The following is a 20306-nucleotide window of genomic DNA, read 5'->3' on the forward strand; positions in this document are numbered from 1 at the left end:
AAATAAAAAGAGAAAGTGTATAGATCTGCTTAGTTTTGCACCATTCGCCTAAACTACACTCTTAGATATTCCTAATTTAATATGACATTTTCTAGAATTGAATGGTTCAGAAACCACAGTTGGGTAGCTACATGCTCTTACCATTATTTTCTGTGGGCAGGGAATATCAGAATGTTATATAGTTGTAGGGGTGGGCGATATCGCCCTAAAATAATATCATGATATTTTAGTGTAACAATGTTTTTGGCAAAATAAACAGCAAACATAAACTATAATAAAAATATAACCTTAAAGCTTTACAGTAAAAACAAATACAAAATATATGTTATTACTCTTTGTGAATTAGAGCTCATTGTCTGTTGAACTCTTCTCACTGCATTTTTGAATTTCCTCAGCCTCAGCTGGGTGCTTCTGATTGAGATGATTAAAAGATTAGTTGTGTTTCCCTCTTTTGTTATTACAGGCTCCTTTCATATCTTGCAATAACACTGGTTTGTGGTACATCTCATATTTTGCAATCAAACTACCTTCACAGTGGAAGCAAATTCTTTCGACTCAATCAACTGGTTCCAAAGAGTTAGGTTAGGACCGCCCACCCAATTCATATATTGATGCATTGAAAACGCAGACATAAATTAATGTAGAAATGCAAAAATAATTTCAAGACATTTTATTAATTATGCATTTTTAATGACAAAAATGTATATATTTATTTATTTATATATTACATTTATATATTGCACATTTCTGTTTTTATTGAATTATACTTATGTAATTTTTTGTGCTTCATATTAAACACTTGTGGTAAGGAAATATGTATTTATTATGCCCAGAAACTGAGCAGCCTCTGCATAATTGCCTATGTCGTATTTAAGGACATAATATCTCACAGTAACAACATACTTACTCATAATTATGCCTATAGGTCTATTTTTGTTTGTTCCTTTTTTTATTTGCTTGGCAGCAATATGTTTAAAAAATATCAGTGCTATGAGAGAGGTTGCATTTTAAGAAACATGATGATGAATACCAGAGCTTATGGATGGATATCCAATTTGTAAACAGTATGATTCAGAGAGCACAAAAAGCAGCAGCACCCAGTGTGATACCTGAGTGCTTAGCTATTCGTTTCTTTTGCAATTACCTTTTAAAAATGATAAATTTATGATTTAGCATAATACATTTCTATTGTTCCATTCCATGAACGACATAAAGCATCTGCTCTTAATTTTGAATTGCAAATATGCAAGCTTTAATGTAACTAGAAATAAGCAGCAACATTCTCCACTGTGTCTAATGTCAAGAATGCAAAATGGTCTTAGCAGATAACACTCCAGTGACAAACAGGGAACAGACCACAATAAATATGTTTCAAATCACAACAATAGATTTGTACATATTAATATAATTGACAGTAGTTTACTTCTTAACAGTTATCAAAATATTTTAAAAATATTTGAATATGTCCAAGTTACAAGGAATAGTTGGAGAAAACATTTATATGCCTCATCAGTCTAACACAGTGTCCACTGTGATTCAGTTTTTTTGTCCATGTTTTCTCTTCTTTGGGTACAATAACTGATGTCATCACTTTTGGCTGCCACTGCTCTGTAATCTGTTCATGGTATGTAGGCCAAGCTCTTGCTCAGCCACCTCTGAGGCTGCAGAGAATACCAGTGGGGTACTGGTTGATCCCCCCTCAGCCTGATGGCTCCCACTTTGCTTTTGGGTATCAGGAGTCAACCAAGTCTCACTTGCAAGAGGACTGGTAACACCCAAACTGGTCAGAGCATCCAGAGAGCCATCGGGATCCAGCATAATGTCAATGACTGAGAATTGAACATTGAAAACAGATCTACTTACTTCAGGAACAATTCAGTCATGCTGTGAATAAGAGCTGTATTTTATGAAAGAATTGAACTATTAAATCCAGCTAGCAATATGTATAAAGATAAATATGGCATATTGAATAATTTTCACATGTAAAACACAAAAATATTTTTTTACTAACCCAACAGCTGTCTCTCTACTCTCTTCAGGTCTTGGAAGATTGAAAAGATATCCTGTCATACATTAATGAAATAATAAAGTTCAAATCAAATTCAGTGACAACAATCTGCTCAGGTACAGTTTTCAGTTACTTGAATGTTAACCTACACAACCTACTGAATAAATATGTCCATAAACAGTAATCCCTCGTTACTACGCGGTTCATCTTTTGCGGATTCGCTACTTCGCAGATTTTTTCAAGGGGGATTATGGCCGCTATATCGCAGAATAAGTGCGAAAAAATGACTAAGACTAAGAATAAAAAATGTGTTTCTATCTTGAGGTAATATTAATATTTTGCATGCATTTAGATTAGCAAGTCTATACATTTAAGACTAGTAAACCTGGCAATAATATTTAGTACATCACATGCCTACAAAGTGCAGAAAAAGGAAACTTTTTGCAGGAATTTATTAAAAATCTTTCTTTTTCCAACTTGGGGCAATTGAATTTTTGGGCTGTCTATCATTCATTGAATCATATCAAATTTGTGTGCATGTCTGATTTAAAGTTTTGCTTGCATGTTTTATTATTTTGTGCAAAATCTTTGTCACAAAATTAACAGATAAATTTATTTTTTCATTTTTTTTTTAATGAATAATCATAGAAACCAAGTGCAATCACCTGGTTGGACGTCTTGAGGAGTGGCTCCTCATTCTGTTTTTGCAGTAAACTCTCAAGCTCCATACACCTTTTGTCCTTATCTTTGAACAAAAATCTGTGGAAAACATCCATGTTACATATTCAGAACATCACAAATAACTAACAAGGATGAGGAAAGTTTCTCTGTAATACACTAATATAATGTAATACAATAATATGTACATTTTTCATAATTTGACCAACAAGAGTCAGTACCTTTCCTGTATTATATTAATTGCTCTGCCCACTGATATGAACTGTGCATTCCAAATCACCATATAAAATTAAGTTCCATGAATTTCAATAAACACTGAGAGCTGAATAGAAATGGAAAAATATGGACACCTGATTTTGCTGGCTGTCTTGTCCACTCCTTGTCTGATTTTAGCTGAGAGTTGAGAAACAGATGCCAGTACATAACTGTCTAGCACAGCCTGTGTATAAAAAAGAAGTACACTACTGTCTTTAAATTTGAACAAGAAACTTTTATAACTTTCATATCTTAATGTAACTGTAACAGTAAAAGAAAAACATTTGCTGGGGACCTAGAAAGTAAGGGGAGTTGGAAACTGTATGTGTGTAGATGACACACCAAACCAAAGGTTCCCTCAAATAGGGTTTAACCTGAAAAGGTATGGAATGATAAACCTGTGCTCTACCACAACCTTTGAGTGAAAAATATGAAATAACCAATCTGAGAAATTCGGATACTCGAGTACCCACCTCATCCCTGTTCCAGGTCTGACGACGAATGGCTCGGGGTTCTTGATTGCTGTTTCTTTGAGGTCTCAGTTCAACAGCTGTGCTGCTAATATCTGGAGTACTGCTTAGTCCACCCACAAACACGTGCTCCTGAAACTCACACAGATAAATAAAGGGTAGTTTCTTAATTTAAATAATTACATATATAACATATTGCTTTCTTTTTTTATTCCTTTATAGGACTGCATACTTGAAAATAAAAAGTGGCAGAACATCTATACCAATGACTACAAATGGGGAAAATAAATTCACCTCTACCAGCATCTTCATCCTTAGACATGGCCTAAATTAAATCTATGCTGTTTGTATTATTATTAATGTAATTAGTAATTACTATTAATATAATTAGTTTAATTGTCATTGTCTAGTGCATAATTGGCTTGGGCTAGAGCATAATTAGTACTGTCCCCTGACCTTGTTGTAATATATATATATATATATATATATATATATATATATATATATATATATATATATATATAATTTTTTTGTTGTTGTTTCTAGTGTGTAGGCATTAGTATCTTACCAAAGCAGAAGGTGCAGAGGAGGGACTGGCTGAGTCAATTTCACCTGCTACATCATGAATTTCTTGGGCTAACATTGCTAGATCTTTAGCTAGGTCCTGGCTGATTCTGAAAAGAAAAATACATCAGATAAACCAATGAGTTTGTCACCCGTATCAGCACAAAGTTTATATAGAAGACAGATAATTAATGCCTTTTTTGCCGGACCTACTACCGGGCCGGCCTAGAAGAGGCATTTGCACTTACTGACTGACGGACTTTACTGAAAACTAATGTTGAAACGCGCATGCGCGTGTAGGAACTGTTATTTCAGCCGTATTTTACAGCGAGAAGGTAAGTTGGTGCCACTACGCCGTCTGTTGTTAGTTCAGCCATATTTTACATTCCAGTTCGTGAACTAAGTTTGGAACTGTTTGGCGGTGACCAGAGGTCCTCTTTTTACTGGACAAGTACTCTTTTTGGGACCAAAAATGTGTATACAAGGGGTCAGTGTTGAGAGCTGGATTGGGACACACTCGTGCCGCTTCAGCGCTGTAGATCCACCGCTGTGAGCAGCTCAGTGTTTTACTGGAGCCTGGAACAGAAATGTGTTGAACGTTGTTGAGGTAATATTTATCATAGTCTCTTCTTTATGTTTGGACAATGTTTCTGTGACTCAGCCTTTTGTTTTCTACTATATATTTAACAAACAGAAAATCATCTTCTCTGTCCCTATAATGACACGAATACACGGACACATCTCACCATTACTGACCATGGTAAAGTTAGCTAGTGATAGTTTTCTTTTCGATATTCGGTTTTCCGGCATCAATACCTTTTCAAAAGAAGGTTATATCTGCCACAGGGTTACATATTCTGAATGGTACGAACACAGAGAACATCGCACGCTTGGAGATACTTGTAGTGATAGGGAAGAATGCACACCAAATGGGTTTTCACACTAGCCTCTCATTAACAGTTAAATATAAGCTTCAGAATTTAGCTCTCGCTCTCTCTCTCTCTCTCTCTCTCATTCTCTCACTCTCACTCACTCACTCACTCTGTCAGTCTTTCTCACTCTCAGTCTGTTTGTCTGATCTGATTCACCCAGTGATTAGAAAGTTACCTGGCTATCTCCTCACTGTGGGTGGTCCAGTCTCTCATGTAGTCCTCTTGTTCTCTGCTTGATTGATGTCTAAGCCCAGGTATACCCCCTGAGCTAGGTGTTGCAGGACCTGATCCCCCCAACTTGGCCCCCCGTGAGGCTATGGGTCGTGGCCGTGTGTGTTTAGTTGGGTGACGGTTGGAGCCAAATTCATCTTCTGATGTAGAAGCATATTCAATAGGCACATGTCGCCACCGGCCAACAGCTGCAAGAATGATATCTATTTAGACTGAGCTACTTTGAAATTTATGCAGTGTATTGATACAGTGCATTTAATGTTTTCTTTCTAATTCTTACCTGCAGTAGTGCACTGACCAAAGGATTTTGCAGCTGATTTATCAGGTAGTTGGGAAACACTATTTGCTCTAACTCTGGATACAGGTACTGAAGAGGAGTGGAAGCCTAGTTGTTGTACGCTGTTCGGACCTGAACGTGAGGCAACCCCTCTGACCCTTCCTAATGTGGCTTCTGAGTCACTCCGTGCTGAAGGAGAACTAACCCTTGGCCTCCTTGGCTGAGCAAGTGTCTCTATCCGAGACAGAGTCTTCCGTCCAATTGAGGGTCTGGAGGCAGAACTGGCAGTAGATGCCTCAGATGCAACAGATAAACCATCCATGTCCACTAGGTCTGCGTCAGATGTACCAAGTCGAGCACGGCGAAGCAGAGAGGCACGAGTTGGCCTGGGCTGAGACACAGAGGCAGGTTTGGATGAAGGAAAGGTAGGAACTGCAGTCTTTACCTTTGTCTCTTTGGTTTTGCTGCTATTGGCCTCTCTTCTCATTTTGATAGTTTTACCCTGACTGTGAAACTGCGCAGTGTGTGTTCCTTGTGCAAAAGACGAGCTCAGGTTTTCTTCTGTTAGATCAAGGGAGGTCACATCATGTGTATTTGAACGATCCGGGATACATGGATGAGATTTAACTTTTGTACCACCAATCACCTTAGATGTAGCACGCATTGGACCACTGCTTAAGCGTTTCTTCTGGGCTACTTTGCATCCTCCCTCTGCCCCAGCTTGACTCACAGTGCTGGTGGTATCTACATCAGACTCTGGGGAAACTGAACCTTCTAGGGAAAGACTTGGTGGGTCAGCTAGGTCTGAAATAGTGGTATCCAGGAAGGCTGACACAGCTTCTGAGTCCTTCAGCAAAGTGGCAGCATCAATGCCCTCACTGATACTGGCAGTTTCCTTTTCATTTTTCCTACCAGGTCCATCAATGCATGGAATTCGCTCCACAGGCACATTGGCACTTGGTCTCTCCATAGTGAAGCTCTCCTGCCTTAGCAAAGTCTTTCCTGATGTCTCTCTTCCCTCTCCTCCACTCTTCCCCTTCTTATCCTTACTTGTTTTGTCACTTCCTGGACTGGTGTGGGGAGTCTTTTCACTGACCCTATGCTTTAAGTCTTTGGTTGTACCATGGTTACTCTCCCTAGTCCGGTCTATTTTTGATGGAGTAACTCTCGTCACTCTGTGTCTAGCCCTGGACATTCCATGAAGTTGGCCATCCTTGTCCTGGATCTCTAGATCCTGTCTCTCAGATGAAGACCATTGTCCCTCAATGGCTTCTGTATCCATCTCAGAAGGTTCTGTGGAGTCCTGTGAGAGGGCCTGCTTATGCTGTGATTGATCTGGTGAGACAAAGGAACTTCTGGGAAGCTTTGCCTCAGTCCTTTTACCTGAGGAAAAATAATATAAATGTTTGCTTTGAATATTCAAATCGTTATATCTGTAAACCCTTAAACATACTCTGAGATACGGACCGCTTTCATGTTTGTCCATCATAGTACATTCACTCCCAGAGCCTTCAGGATCTGTCCGTATGTGATTTGCAGCTAGACTGGCCCACTGAGAAATCCACCTTGGACCTCCAACAACAACTAGGTCTTCAGGCAACAACTAGAATTAAAAAAAAAAAGCTACCATAAAAATTTCTACTGAAAAACACATATTTTGCCCAGATATTAAACATAAAGTATTAATGTTTATATTAAGATATTAACAGTCAAGTAGGTACCATGCAATGGAAACATGCCATATGATGTTAATATTATGCTTGCAATTTGTCAGTTTAATCAAATCAAAAGTTTAATAAAGATTAATCAGAAATAAAATGTATATATATTTACACCAGTGTGGCCAATGTATCTGAATTCTGTGGCCCCAGTCTTTGGCCATACACTCTCTCTGTTACCCTGCTGCTCTGGGTAGCGTAACCTTGTCAGGGCCTGGCTGTCCTCCACCCTAAATTCCTATAAAAATATAAAAATGCATTACAATTCATTAGACATTAAATAACATGCAAACACAATGAGAATGAAAACAATAAAGCATTTGTGAGGGAGGGATTTGGTAAATTAGTAGTGTATATTTTGTCTTAAAAAAATTCTACCTAGTATACATCTAACATGCTAACACCTAAAGTGTATGTCAATGGGAAATTAATGAAGCTGTAGGGGCTTGTTAAAGAGCTGGATTTTCTAGTTGTGTAATTGATTTTACACTGAAAAGTAAGTGATGAGAGCCACTGACTTTAGTCAGATAACTCTGTTCAGTTCATGGTTGACTTTTATGCAGCAATTCCAACACCAGAGAAATTTTTAGGTAACACTTTATCAAAGGGTTTCATGGCTCTCCATCTGAGGGTGGCCCGACTTGTAGATGATTCCTCTGCATAGTGCAGATTGAGAACAAAGTCATGTATGATGTGCCTCATCCTATAAAGGGGCATAATACATGTTAGATACCCTCTATTCCTTCTCATGTTTCTACTCTCCTCCAAAATTACATAGTACAGTTTCTGTAGTGCTGAGCTAAGATCAGCCATGGTAGAGGCTCTATTCTCCCTCGTACAGGTCAATGAAGAATTACAATAATTTAAGCTGTAATTTAAAGATAAATATATTAGAAAATAGTGTTCATTTAAGTGACAGTGATTTTTCCAATGAACTCCCAAGCCCACATGGCTATGTCCATTACAGTAGCATGACTGTTCTTCCACCAATATTACCTGAGGACTCAATGGTCACAACTTGTGATGCAGTTATATATTGATATATACAGTACTTTTCAAAGGTTTTAGGGACCAGAAAGTATGATGAAAGTAAGATTTAAAAAGCTATTTATCTGACCAGTTAGTGTTGATTTGCTAAAAACAAACAAACAAATAACAAATAACGCCCAACGTTAGAATAAAACCAAGTGAGTAAGTAAGTGTGATATTCTGTGTGTGAATGTGTGGGTTTAACTTATTCCAAATCTCTCTTCGTGGCAGTCGGTATTATGAGGTTATCATCCAACCTAGTTTTACATGTAAATGAATCATTATTTTAAGTAATGCGTGTTTTTTGTATTTCCAATATATTAAATATAACTTTATACAAGCACCACACTTACTGAGAAGGAATTAGTTTAAATACATATAATTATTTTAGGTGACTAAGACTTCTGTACAGTGTGTGTATATATATATATATATATATATATATATATATATATATATATATATATATATAATACTGTTGTAGATGCTTTTTTTTTTTTTATAATTTTGTGAAAATGTTTGGTTGCTATAAGAGTTATATTAGTAATATTAGTTTATATATATAGAAATATTAGTTTTTTCTTCCTTTGAAGGCTGAACTGTGCATGGTGACTTGCCAACACACAATAACATAAACATCCTTAACAAGTACAAGAGACAAATTTGAGGCAAGATTTGAGACTTGTCACCCGCATTTGTGAAAAACGTTAACTGAATACATACAGCAATAGAGTACATGCAGAAAGTGATGAGATTGGATCTCCATATATTGTTTTCATTGGGTGGTGTACATAAAATAAATGTAATCAGTGAACATAATAAAATAAAAGTCCTCACCACATGACTTGAAATAGACAAGAAGACATATGCAGAAAACAATAAGAAATCATGCATTTGTTGTTGTTTGTTTATGGCCTGGCGTTGAATGCTAAGAGCACAAATTATGGAAAATTGATTTGAAATGATGATTCCACGTTGCTGTAGGTTTACTGATGTCTCAGCAGCCAGATTTGCATTAAATTATTTAGCCTCTTTTAACTGTGCAAATATATTTGAAGCCTACAATGTAATTAACTCTATTGTACCTTCTCAATCATGTGCCTGGCCTCTTCCTCCTCTTCTGTATTCCTATTCTCCAATTTAATGATGTATGTCCCCCTGTCACTTTTATCATCAGCCTGACACCTCCGAGGACCTTCCTGTTGTTCCCTGTTGTGTTTTTTGGTCGCACAAGGGGAGGAATTACTCTGCCTTTCCTCATTCCCCACTTGAAACAAGATTTTTGAAACAGCTGAGGGTTTATTTTGGAAATGGCCTCCTCTGCTGTGCAGTGCTGGTTGGCCTTGGTCCTGCAAAGATTCCCTGTGGCTTCTGAGCTGCTCACACAATATATTTTCAGAGTCACTCTGAGTACCATCTTCATGTTTACTGCCTGAGGGTGAACAAAAGAAAGCAGGAGACAAGAATTAAGAAAAAACAAGTTGTATGACTTCTAGTTTTACTGCAGATAAAAAACAATTATTTTTAAATAGGACAAGATTGTATTAAAACACTGAAAACACTGTTCACTCTTTCCTTCTCCCAGTGAACACCAGAGAAAATGTACCTCTGAGGCTCTTCAGCTGGACAGGCACATCACTCTTCACACTATCTCCATCACCTTCAGGTACAGATTCAGACAATGCAAGTGGTAAATCATTTTGTGCAAGCCAGTCTGCAACCTTCACCTCTGCTGCAACCATGGCAGCCTGCAGGGCACTTAGCTCTTCCCCCGCTCGTCTTTTGGGCCGTGAATGATGACCCTGGCCACATTTAGTGCTCCGTTCTTTGATTTTGCTTGAAGCACTTGTGTTAAACTCAATAGTGAATGAGGCATGGCCATGAGGGTTGCCCTCATGTGTATGACTGATGGATGTTTCTGGGGTTCCTTCCTCAGTTACAGTGTGATCCTCACTAGTGTGCTGCATTGATGGAACAGCTTCCTTAGAGGAGATGGCATAGTAACTGGGTTCTTGGGCTGCAGAGGTTTGTGCCATTGCTCCAGGAACTACCTCCTCATTCAGGTTATTGCCTGTAAAGACACAGAAAGTATACTTAGATAAAATGACACACATAAGATGCAGTTAAGGGAATTGACAGTCTTTTCAGACAGATTTTTCACCTGTTTCACACTTGAATTCTTTGTGATGAGAGACTTTGATAATATGCTTCTCAGAATTCTCATCATCTGCATCACCCCACCATGATGGTTGTCCATATAGAGGAGTTCCCCTGGGTACCACAGCAATATCTCCTGCTAAAGAAAATTGTACCCATTAAATAACTTCCTGTATGTTACAGATGTCATTTAGCAAAGTGAACAATAGAAAACACTGTACTGTACAATTAGTAAACATTTCATTTCTTACCTGCCACTTTCTCTTCCTGTGTGGATGATGGTTCCAGATGTTTTAGTGCTCCTTCTTTACCACTCTCATCCCTATCAGCTTCAGTATTTCTGTAGCTGTCCAGTGATGATGATGATGGTTTGTTAGTCATCTGAAGCTGACTAGAAAATTTTTTATGCTGAAACAGCAAAGAAAATTAGAATTAAATTATTATTATCAAATTATTTTACTGTAAAAAAAAAAATCTAAGAACGTAGAGCTACATTCTGCTCCTTGTGACCCACTGCAGTTTCAACTACTCCCTCCCCCAACTCATCTGATACTTTACATAAATTGGTTATCAAGACCTATTGGATAAGGGACTGGTTGAAGTCAAAGCAGTTGGTCACTGAGACCAGAATTAATAATATAGTTTAGCGAATTATATTCAGCTATACCCTCAGTGCTTCTTCTGGTATATGAAGTTCTCCGCGAACAACTGTGAATAGGTTGGTATGTGAGTAGAATTAAGGGCTTTGTTATAAAATAAATATCATGTAATAAGCATTTCCATTATCCTTTGGGATTAATGACACACTTGGTAAAGAAAAAAAACATAAAAACCCTTTGTATGTAATTTATACATGACATTTGTCCACATGAAAAATTGTTCAAATGGAACTTAAATTTGTGCCGCAACTGTTATGTTATGTTATGCTAGCTCTGTTTGCTAGGTTTGGATAAGTGAATACTTGTCCAATTGTTTTAAAGCAACATATGTTCATATTGCTATGGTAACAGACAATTTATTGGCCATGGTCGCATTGTGAACCCCTCAAAAAAATGTTTTGTTTTGTTTAGCTTTGTTTTTGATCTGTTTTTTTTTTGTGACAATTGTACTGAATTTAGTGTTCATATGTGCAAGTAACTTAATCCCTATATTTTATTTGAACAAAATTTTAATTTTTTTAATTTTAAGAAAAACGTGTAGTTTTTCCACGGTATGGAAGTTGTGTTCGTATTTTGCCATCTAGCAGTGACAGAATGCAACTAGTGCAGCATTTAAGGTGAAACAGAAAATCCAAATGAATCAATTGCTTATCCTTTGTATCCTGGATGTGTACTCTGAATTTTTTAACTCGTATTTTGGCGTCTGTATTTGTCCTATCAAATTTGAGCAGCTTGGAAATATATTGTTTGAATTTTTTTAAGCTTGAATTTTTTTTATCTGAATTTATTAACGTTGAATAATAACAGTGAAAACGTGTTCTTGAAAACTCACGAGTTCAATAGCAATAATATTCAGATGCATAATTGCGAAACAAAATATTCAGAGGTGGAAATTTTAAGACTTAAATTCAAAAGCAACAAAATTCAGATGCGTAATTTCAGTGCAAAAAAATCAGTGCTTCAAATTCAAAGGTGGTAATATTTCAAAGTCTGATGAAACAGATTTGTATCCATATATAACAAACAAAAAAAAGTTTCCTCATAAACATTACACCAACAATAGCCAGATAATTCCTCTAAAAGTGACCTGGAGACGCTTGCAGATATGGCCTTATATTGTCTTAACTTAGCAAAATTAAATAACTAATTACTGGTGTCTTGTTGTTTTTCATTCATTATCTGTAACCTTTTATCCACTTTAAGTTTGAGGTGGGTCCAGAGACTACCTGAAATTACTGGGTGCAAGGCAGAAACACACCCTGGAGGGTGCTCCAGTCTTTCGAAGGACGACAAACACTCACACATTCACACCTATTGACAATTTGGGGTAGCCAAAGGAATGTGTGAGGAAACCCATGCGGACACACCCAACCCCTCACAAACACGTTACCTACTGCACCTCCATGCAGCCCTAAACATATTATGTATAATTATTAATATATTATTGTATATTTTGAATAAATACACTAGATTGTCAAATGTATTGACTTGTTATATGCCTTCGCACACACATGAATTTCAATGACATACTATTCTTACTCCATAGGGTTTAATATCATGTCAGCCCACCCTTTACAGCTAAAACAGCTTCAACTTTTCTGGGAAAGTTTTCCACAAGGTTTCAGAGTGTGCTTATTGGAATTTTTGACCATACTTCCAGAAGTGCCTGGCACTTCACAGTCTGTGCTCTAATTTGCCCCAAAGGTGTTCTGTCGGGTTGAGGTGAGGACTCTTTGCAGGCTAGTCAAGTTCTTCCACACCAAACTTGCTCATCTATAGCTTTATGAACTTTGTTTAGTGCACTGGTGTGCAGTCATGTTGAAACAGGAAGAGGCCATCCTCAAAAAGTTCTCACAAAGTGTGGAGCATGAAATTGTCCAAAATCTCTTGCTATGCTGAAGTATTAAGAGTCTGGAACTAAGGGGCCAAGACCAGCTCCTGGGACAAAAAACCCCACACCATAATCCTGCTCCACCAAACTTTACACTTGGCACAGTGGAGTCTGACAAGTACCATTCTTCTGGCAACTGCCAAACACCACTGCATCCAACACTTTGTCTTGATGATATAAGGATTGAATGCAGTTGCTTAGCCATGGAAACCCATTCCATGAAGCTCTCTACCCATTGTTCTTGAGCTAATCTGAAGGCCACATGAAATTTGGAGGTCTGCAGCAATTGACACTGCAGAAATTTTCAACCTCTGCACACTATTCAGTGGGGGGAGTGGGAGCGCTGTCATTTTATGTGGCCTACCACTTCATGGCTGAGTTGCTGTTGTTCCTAATCGCTTTCCATTAATATAGTACCACTGACAGCTGACTGTGGAATGTTTAGTAGTGAGGAAATGTTATGACTGGACTTGCTGCACAGGTGGCATCCTATCTAGATACCATGCTGAAATTCACTGAGCTCCTGAGAGTGATCTATTCTTTTACAAATGTGTGTAGAAACAGTCTGCATGCCTGGGTGGTTTTATACACCTGTAGCCATGGAAATGATTGGAAGACCTGAATTCAATGATTTGAGTGGGTGAGTGAATACTTTTGGCAATGTATATCTGAGTATGAGAATATGTGCCCCACAATGAATAAAAACAATTTGAACAGATATGTTCTAGGATCATTCTATAGTGTAAAGGATATCATAGCCAAATCTAAGCTTGTCATCTATTTTTAGAGTGATGTACTGCTGCTCCTGTATCCTCACTCCATTCACAAATGTCTGTAGGGGAAAAGAGAAAACAGTCATAGTTTAATTCATGATCAATTGTATAATTCTTATTCTTATTATTAATTGTGTACATGGACTTTTTTTTTACCCCATTAAGACTGCCCAGATCCTTCACTTTATGTTCATCTGTAGCTGGATCGTAGTTAATAACAGCATGCTGCTTGTCCACACTACGTGACTGCAGTGACAAAATGAAAATTACAATGTCAATTCTTCTGCTAAACAAGTCTCCTTTTTACTGTGCAATAAATCTTGTCACTCCTGTACAAGTCAGTAACAGTCAGTAACATTTATGCCCATCAGATATACTTCCCCATTATACCTGTCAAAATAAGGACAAGTAAACCAGCATCCTGGATGCCAAATTTTATTGCTGTGTTTGTGGAACTCTTACACAATAGGCTTAGACAACATTCACAATTTAGGTAAATACTTAAAACCAATTAGTTAAGAGTACTTAATAATATTGAGTACCAAATGCATATTTTTGAGTTAGACACTTAAAGTAAATGTGTATGCATAGTTCTGACATTTGAATTTATTAAATTAAGCAACTTATACATATGTTGTTAAAACATATGCATAAAATGTTTAAAAGTTAAAGCTGGTTGTGGAAGAAAAGTGTCAGAGCACCCTCTGCCTCATAGTGTATGTCATGTTGTTGCATACATGATCACATAACCACAAACAGATGAGAATACTCATGCTGAACCCTGCCCACTGCTGAAAAGCCTACATTGGGTTTGTGAGCATCACAACTTAAGATATGGCACCAGATTGCACTATGGAAAGAACACGACCGCAGAAGCAGTGTACTGCCCTGGGCAATGTAGACTACATTAAATATTTAGTTAAAATGCTTATTGGTACTTAATTGTATTGAGTAGAAGAAAAAATGTTTGAGTTGTATCAAGAATTAATATGGGTTTACAGTGTACTTACACACTGATGCAGATAAATTATCTCCTTGCCACGTTGCAAATAAGGTTTATAAATGTTTTGAAGAGCATTGCACAGAGTTCAAGATGTTGACTTGGCCTTTATATTCCTCAGATATCAATCCACCAGAGCATATATGAGATGTGCTGTAAAAATCTTTCAGATCCACTTAGGCATTGCAGCTTATAGGACTTAAAGGATTTGCTTCTAATATCTTGGTGCCTGACACCACGGGACACAGTCAAAGGATTTGGTGAGTCTATATTCTGATGGGTCAGAATCTAACAGGTCAGTACTAGTCACTTGAATTTCAGGTTATGGCTGATTAGTGATTAATTCATAAACAGGGATGAAGTAATACTCTATAAATCTTCAATGACAATGAATATCAATAGTATTAATGAAAATCGTAGATGTTTCATAGAACTGATATCAGTGGTCCCAGCATTTATTACACAAAAAGATATTTACCTGAAGCATGAGCTCACAATCATCCCGTCCCACAAAGATCATCTCCTTGGGGAGGCGGTGCCTTGTGCCTCCGCCATTCACCAGGAACCAAGAAGTCAAACTCATTTTGGATTTTCTTGCCTACTGTTTCTCACTCCGATTACATTCTAAAGGTAAGAACATTTTTAAAAAGACACAATTACTCAAATCCTTAGAAGGTTAAATACATTACATTTAAAACAACATCAATAAACACAGTGCAAAGCAATACAAACTGGGCATTTCAAAGTAACTACATAAGTGTGATTTAATAGAATTTGCCAAGAAATCACAGGACAGAAAACTACCATGATAAAGTCCTTTTGAGTTTATATAAAACTCTTAGTAATTTTCCTGGAACAAATTGGGGCATGCAGTGATGATCATGACACATTTCATCAGGACAATCTTGGACATGGAAAAGCAGTAGCAAGAGATGTGGAGCCCTTCTATTTTGGCATATTATTGCTGGATATTAGAAAGCGATGTTTCCCTTTATTGTCAAATATAGGCTAAAATAATACACATCTACATTTTAGAAGTAAGTTTTTACATATTTTAAGATTAACAACAGCCTTCTTGTATTAGAAAGCAATGTACATGTAACGTGTATACACCTGATTTCTCTGTCCCTTAATAACCACGTCTTAATTTGACATAAAAAGTACTAGTGATAGAGACAAAAAAAGGACAAATATTGTTGCCTATAACCTTCTCACTGATGAGAGAATCAGACATATCTAAGTTGTTTATATATATTAAAAACCTATAAATTTAGGCAGATATAAGTTTGAGATATCATATAACTCACATAAAACTGAATATACTTTTTAATTTGTATTGTTTTATTATGATGATAGTGATTATTTCTGTATTATTATTATTATTATTATTATTATTATTTAACTGAGATGGACTGGCGCCTTGTCCTGGGTGTGTTTCTGTCCTGCACCCAATGTTTCCGGGTAGGCTCAGTACCCACCATGACAATGACCAGGATGATCCAGTAACAGAAACTAGTTCTTGTTGTTATTATTAATAATAATTAATAATAATAATAATAATAATAATAATAATAATAATAATAATAACAATAATAATAATAATAATAATAATAATAATAATAATAATAATGAATAATAAATGAACTGGAATATATGTATTTGAAAAAATTAGTCAGGAGAATTTAGAAAATAATGCCATTAATGGTGTTCTGCTTTGTATATTCTCCATTTTTAAATATTCAGGTACTTCGGGTCTGAGTAGGACATCTGTATAAGGAGTAGAGTACTACAGGACATGAACTGAATGTTATTCTTAAATGATGAAAAAAATATTATTTGAGAGCCATATTTAAGATCCGCGGTGTTCCAGCTCGTTCTGTAGTCATCTGAGTGTCTTGGTAGCTTAGACGAGTTGACGAATATGTAAAATGACAATCGTCCACTATTAAAAAACCATTAACAACGAACGGAGAAAATCTAAATTCAGCAGCGCGGCCAATGAAAAACGTCTACACTGACAGTAATGTTTTATATTCTGAACGTATGATGCACATACAGACAAAATAATAAACTGACATTTGGCGTGTTCAGAGATATGGCCTGATGCTGCTATGATCATGCATTTGAATAAACCCATGTCACAACAGGCCGAAGAGCCAATCACAGCTAATTAATCGTTAAATAAAAGAACGAGTGGATGAAATAGACAGGGGTGCGACAGGAAGAAAAAGACTTAAGGGTTTCACTTACCATATATGTTTTTAGTATTATTCCATATCGCTTTCGTTTACTGCAAGGACCACATCTCTTTTCCCCGCCCAGGTTTGGAGGCTGGAAGCAGGATGGCGCTGCAGAGTTAAGAATGGAGAAGACACACACAGACACACACACACACACACACACACACACACACACACACCTCGAATCTGTTACACAGAAGAGGGCTTGTTTAGAAAAAAACTGCATACTGCAACATCTGTATAGTTTGTTTATAATTTGTTTATAATTGTGTGTATGTGCATGTGGTTTAATTTAGTGCTGTTTATTGCTTTGTGCTATTTGGGTGCTAGGAGAGTGAAGTCATTTCCCTTGCATTTTCATTAATTTTGGAGATCACCTTGCTCTTTTGGGGAAGGGGAAATTTTCTGGGCAGGTCTTTTATCTTTTTAAAGACATTTGGAGTCTGTATCCTTACGTTCAAGAGCAAATTTATTATTGGTGTCATGGGATAAAACATGATTTGCGTTAATCACAGTGACATTCTGTGATTAGTCACAATTAATTGCAAGTTAAAATGCTAGCATTTATTAATTTGCTGTAAAGGCTTATCCAGTTCAGGGTCGGGGTGGGAACGAGGCAGGAACACAACCTGGAGTGAGCGACGGCCTTGCCTTGCCTTGCTTTTGCAGGGCAACACACACTCACACATTCACACCTATGAACACTTTTGAATAGCCGTATCGTAATAAACGTGTCACTAGGCTCCATAAAATGAGATCATTATGGGAGGACGTTGTGGCCAAATTTGGCACAATTTTGAATTGTTAAAAAAAAAAAGAACTAAAAAAAGAAAGATGCTATAGAACAACTACTTTTGGTTCCATAAAGAACCATTTTTGTTTTAAGAGATGTGTGAGTGTGTAGAACCTACACTGTTGCATTGGTAGTTAAAAATAGGTTTTCCTATTTTAGTAAATTATTAACAAAATTTACATCAGTGTGTGTTGGTTGGTATTACTGAGGGTTACCTCTATTGGCCTATGTGTTACGACTCGATCTGCACCAATTTATTTTTCCCCCATATTTTATTATTCTATTGTGTATTAGCATACTTCTTCAAACAAATGTTCACATTTCTCTATGAGAGTTATTATAGCTCTGTATTTAAAAGCACATGGCTGCTATGACAACTTAATTTCCCTCAAGGGATTCATAAAATTCATAACAACCTGCTGGTAACTTATTATTAAACTAATATATATGGTACATATGATAAGTAGATGTATTAACCACAGTAGACAGCGCTCAGCAGTCATCCAGTCTGCTCCTGTGAACATCATATTCCTACTAAACATTATACATAGATATTCATAGCTACCCATAGATATTCATACCCACTTCAAAACAACAGAAATATCCCTTTAATAGTAAAATGATGTTGAATAGGGGCGGCATGGTGGCACAACAAGTCCCACTCCAGGTGACTGTCTGTGAAGAGTGTGGTGTGTTCTCCCCGTGTCTGCGTGGGTTTCCTCCGGGTGCTCCGGTTTCTTCCCACAGTCCCAAAACACATGTTGGTAGGTGGATTGGTGACTCTAAAGTGTCCATAGGTGTGAATGTGTGAGTAAATATGTGTGTGTGTGTGTGTGTGTGTGTGTGTGTGTGTGTGTGTGTTTGTGCCACCCTTTGAAAGACTGTCAGCCCCTCCAGGGTGTGTTACTGCTGGACCCACAGCAACCCTGAACAGGATAAGTACTTACAGACAGTGAGTGAGTGAATTAATTAATGATTCCAACTGTTTTGAAAAATATATCCGCGTGTCCTTTTTACACTACACAGGAGTGCAACATTTAATTCACAGTGTCAACATTTTATGTGTAATACTTTTATATCAGCCCTACTCATTATATCTCACAGTTGGTAGCTAATATTTGTATTAGTTTATTTTCCAGAATAAAAGTCTCTGAACTTAAAGTTTGAGGAGATTAAACACTAGATAGATCTTGTACACAGGACAGTAATCTGATTGGTCCGATCGTCAGCGGGGTGCATTCTGCCACCACAAGAAGGAAGAAACGAAGGTATGGAAGGGAAGGGAGAACTCTGAGCACACAAGGGGTTTGCTGTGAAAAGCAGCACGAAAACAAACCAATAACAGACCAACATCGCTACATAAGCCATGTCTGAGGATCACCTAAACTGATGAGGTCTATATATGTGTCTGCTGGGTTTGCAACTACTACTTGTCGTGACCCAAACTGTGCTGTGAAAAGGCCAGTTGATGCTTTTTTTTTTTTGGCTGTGAGCTGTTCATAGTTAGCAATACCCCACCTTACCAGCAGAGGTCTTCCTCCCCTGAGTACTAGATCTGTTTCCATGACAACCCCTCAGCTCGTTTCCACAAACACACTGCACCAGTCTGAATTGTTTCTGTTTTTTTCACAGCAATGTCTGTTTGTCTGCCTAATGAACATTACTAGATACTGGTTTTGCTTCTGTAGTGTTTTAAAACTTTTTGAAAACGCCTGATTTTTTTCCCTTCCATTTTTGCCCTTGGTACATTTGGTTGTACTATGGACTGGATTCCTGTGTTGAACATTTTTGACTCTGTATATTTTATAGACTTGTTTATTTCAAATCTAGCTAGTGATAGGTGTCTCAGTTGTCATACTGAAGTTTCAAATTTTGAGCTTGTGAGGAATAGCACTTTATATCAAACCTGAATTAATTTGGTCAAACCACATGAATAATACTGTTATTTGAGCAGAAATGGAAAAGAAGAATAAAATTGAATATCATCACTATCCAAAGAAAAACATGTATCTCCAGAATAGTAACTTTAAAGGAAAAGAAACAAAGTTTTAACTTCGATGGAATTCAGTAATAAAGACAAATTTATTCCAAGTAGTTTTGGAGCATTTCTATTGGTCTATTCATGATGACATTTTCACACAATGTGAAGATCATCTGCTGGCTAAAAATGATGTAGCTAATAAACTAAGAATTGACAGAAATGGAGATGCATGCTATTCTTTGGAAGGTGACGATAATAAACTCACCATTAATGTTATAGCTTTATTTTTGGAAAACGGTCAGTTAACACACACACACACACAAATGTACTTATGTAAGAAAGAACTCAAAAAGCCCATGAAACCAGCAGACAATGCCAATGTGCACACATTTTTGATTGATTTAATAAAGTACTAAGAGGAGTACATAACTCTAATGGAATTGCAGCTTTCTCCAGTTGAAATTCACTAAGTTTGAACAGATTCAAGCTAAATGAATGGTCTTCAGTAACTTCTCTGAAAGGTTGAAAGGATGCTTTATTGTAGACTATGGGTACTAGTCCCAAGAATTAGATCCATGGATTATTGCTGATGATGATCACCATTTTCAGTCTAGAAAATACTATGCTTACAAGCCTTTGGAAATGGAATA

The 20306-nt window shown here is 37.0% G+C and overlaps 1 protein-coding gene across 1 annotated transcript; it reads right to left on the reverse strand.

The window, feature by feature from the left end:
- Positions 1-753: 753 nt before the first annotated feature.
- cep170ab (centrosomal protein 170Ab) lies at positions 754-19226 on the reverse strand. Its single transcript, XM_066664165.1, has 20 exons — positions 19199-19226; positions 16893-16990; positions 15121-15266; positions 13799-13888; positions 13620-13701; positions 10987-11042; positions 10571-10727; positions 10324-10458; positions 9769-10233; positions 9248-9594; positions 7249-7371; positions 6883-7018; positions 5419-6798; positions 5083-5326; positions 3980-4085; positions 3415-3543; positions 3037-3125; positions 2674-2767; positions 2012-2063; positions 754-1829 (listed from the first exon to the last, which is right to left on the reverse strand). The coding sequence occupies exons 3-20, from the start codon at positions 15223-15225 to the stop codon at positions 1588-1590; spliced, it is 4032 nt and encodes a 1343-aa protein (XP_066520262.1). The 5' UTR covers positions 15226-15266; positions 16893-16990; positions 19199-19226; the 3' UTR covers positions 754-1587.
- Between the last annotated feature and the right edge of the window lie 1080 nt (positions 19227-20306).

The sequence above is a fragment of the Hoplias malabaricus genome, chromosome 3, assembly GCF_029633855.1.
Source record: "Hoplias malabaricus isolate fHopMal1 chromosome 3, fHopMal1.hap1, whole genome shotgun sequence".
In the NCBI taxonomy this organism is placed as follows: domain Eukaryota; kingdom Metazoa; phylum Chordata; class Actinopteri; order Characiformes; family Erythrinidae; genus Hoplias; species Hoplias malabaricus.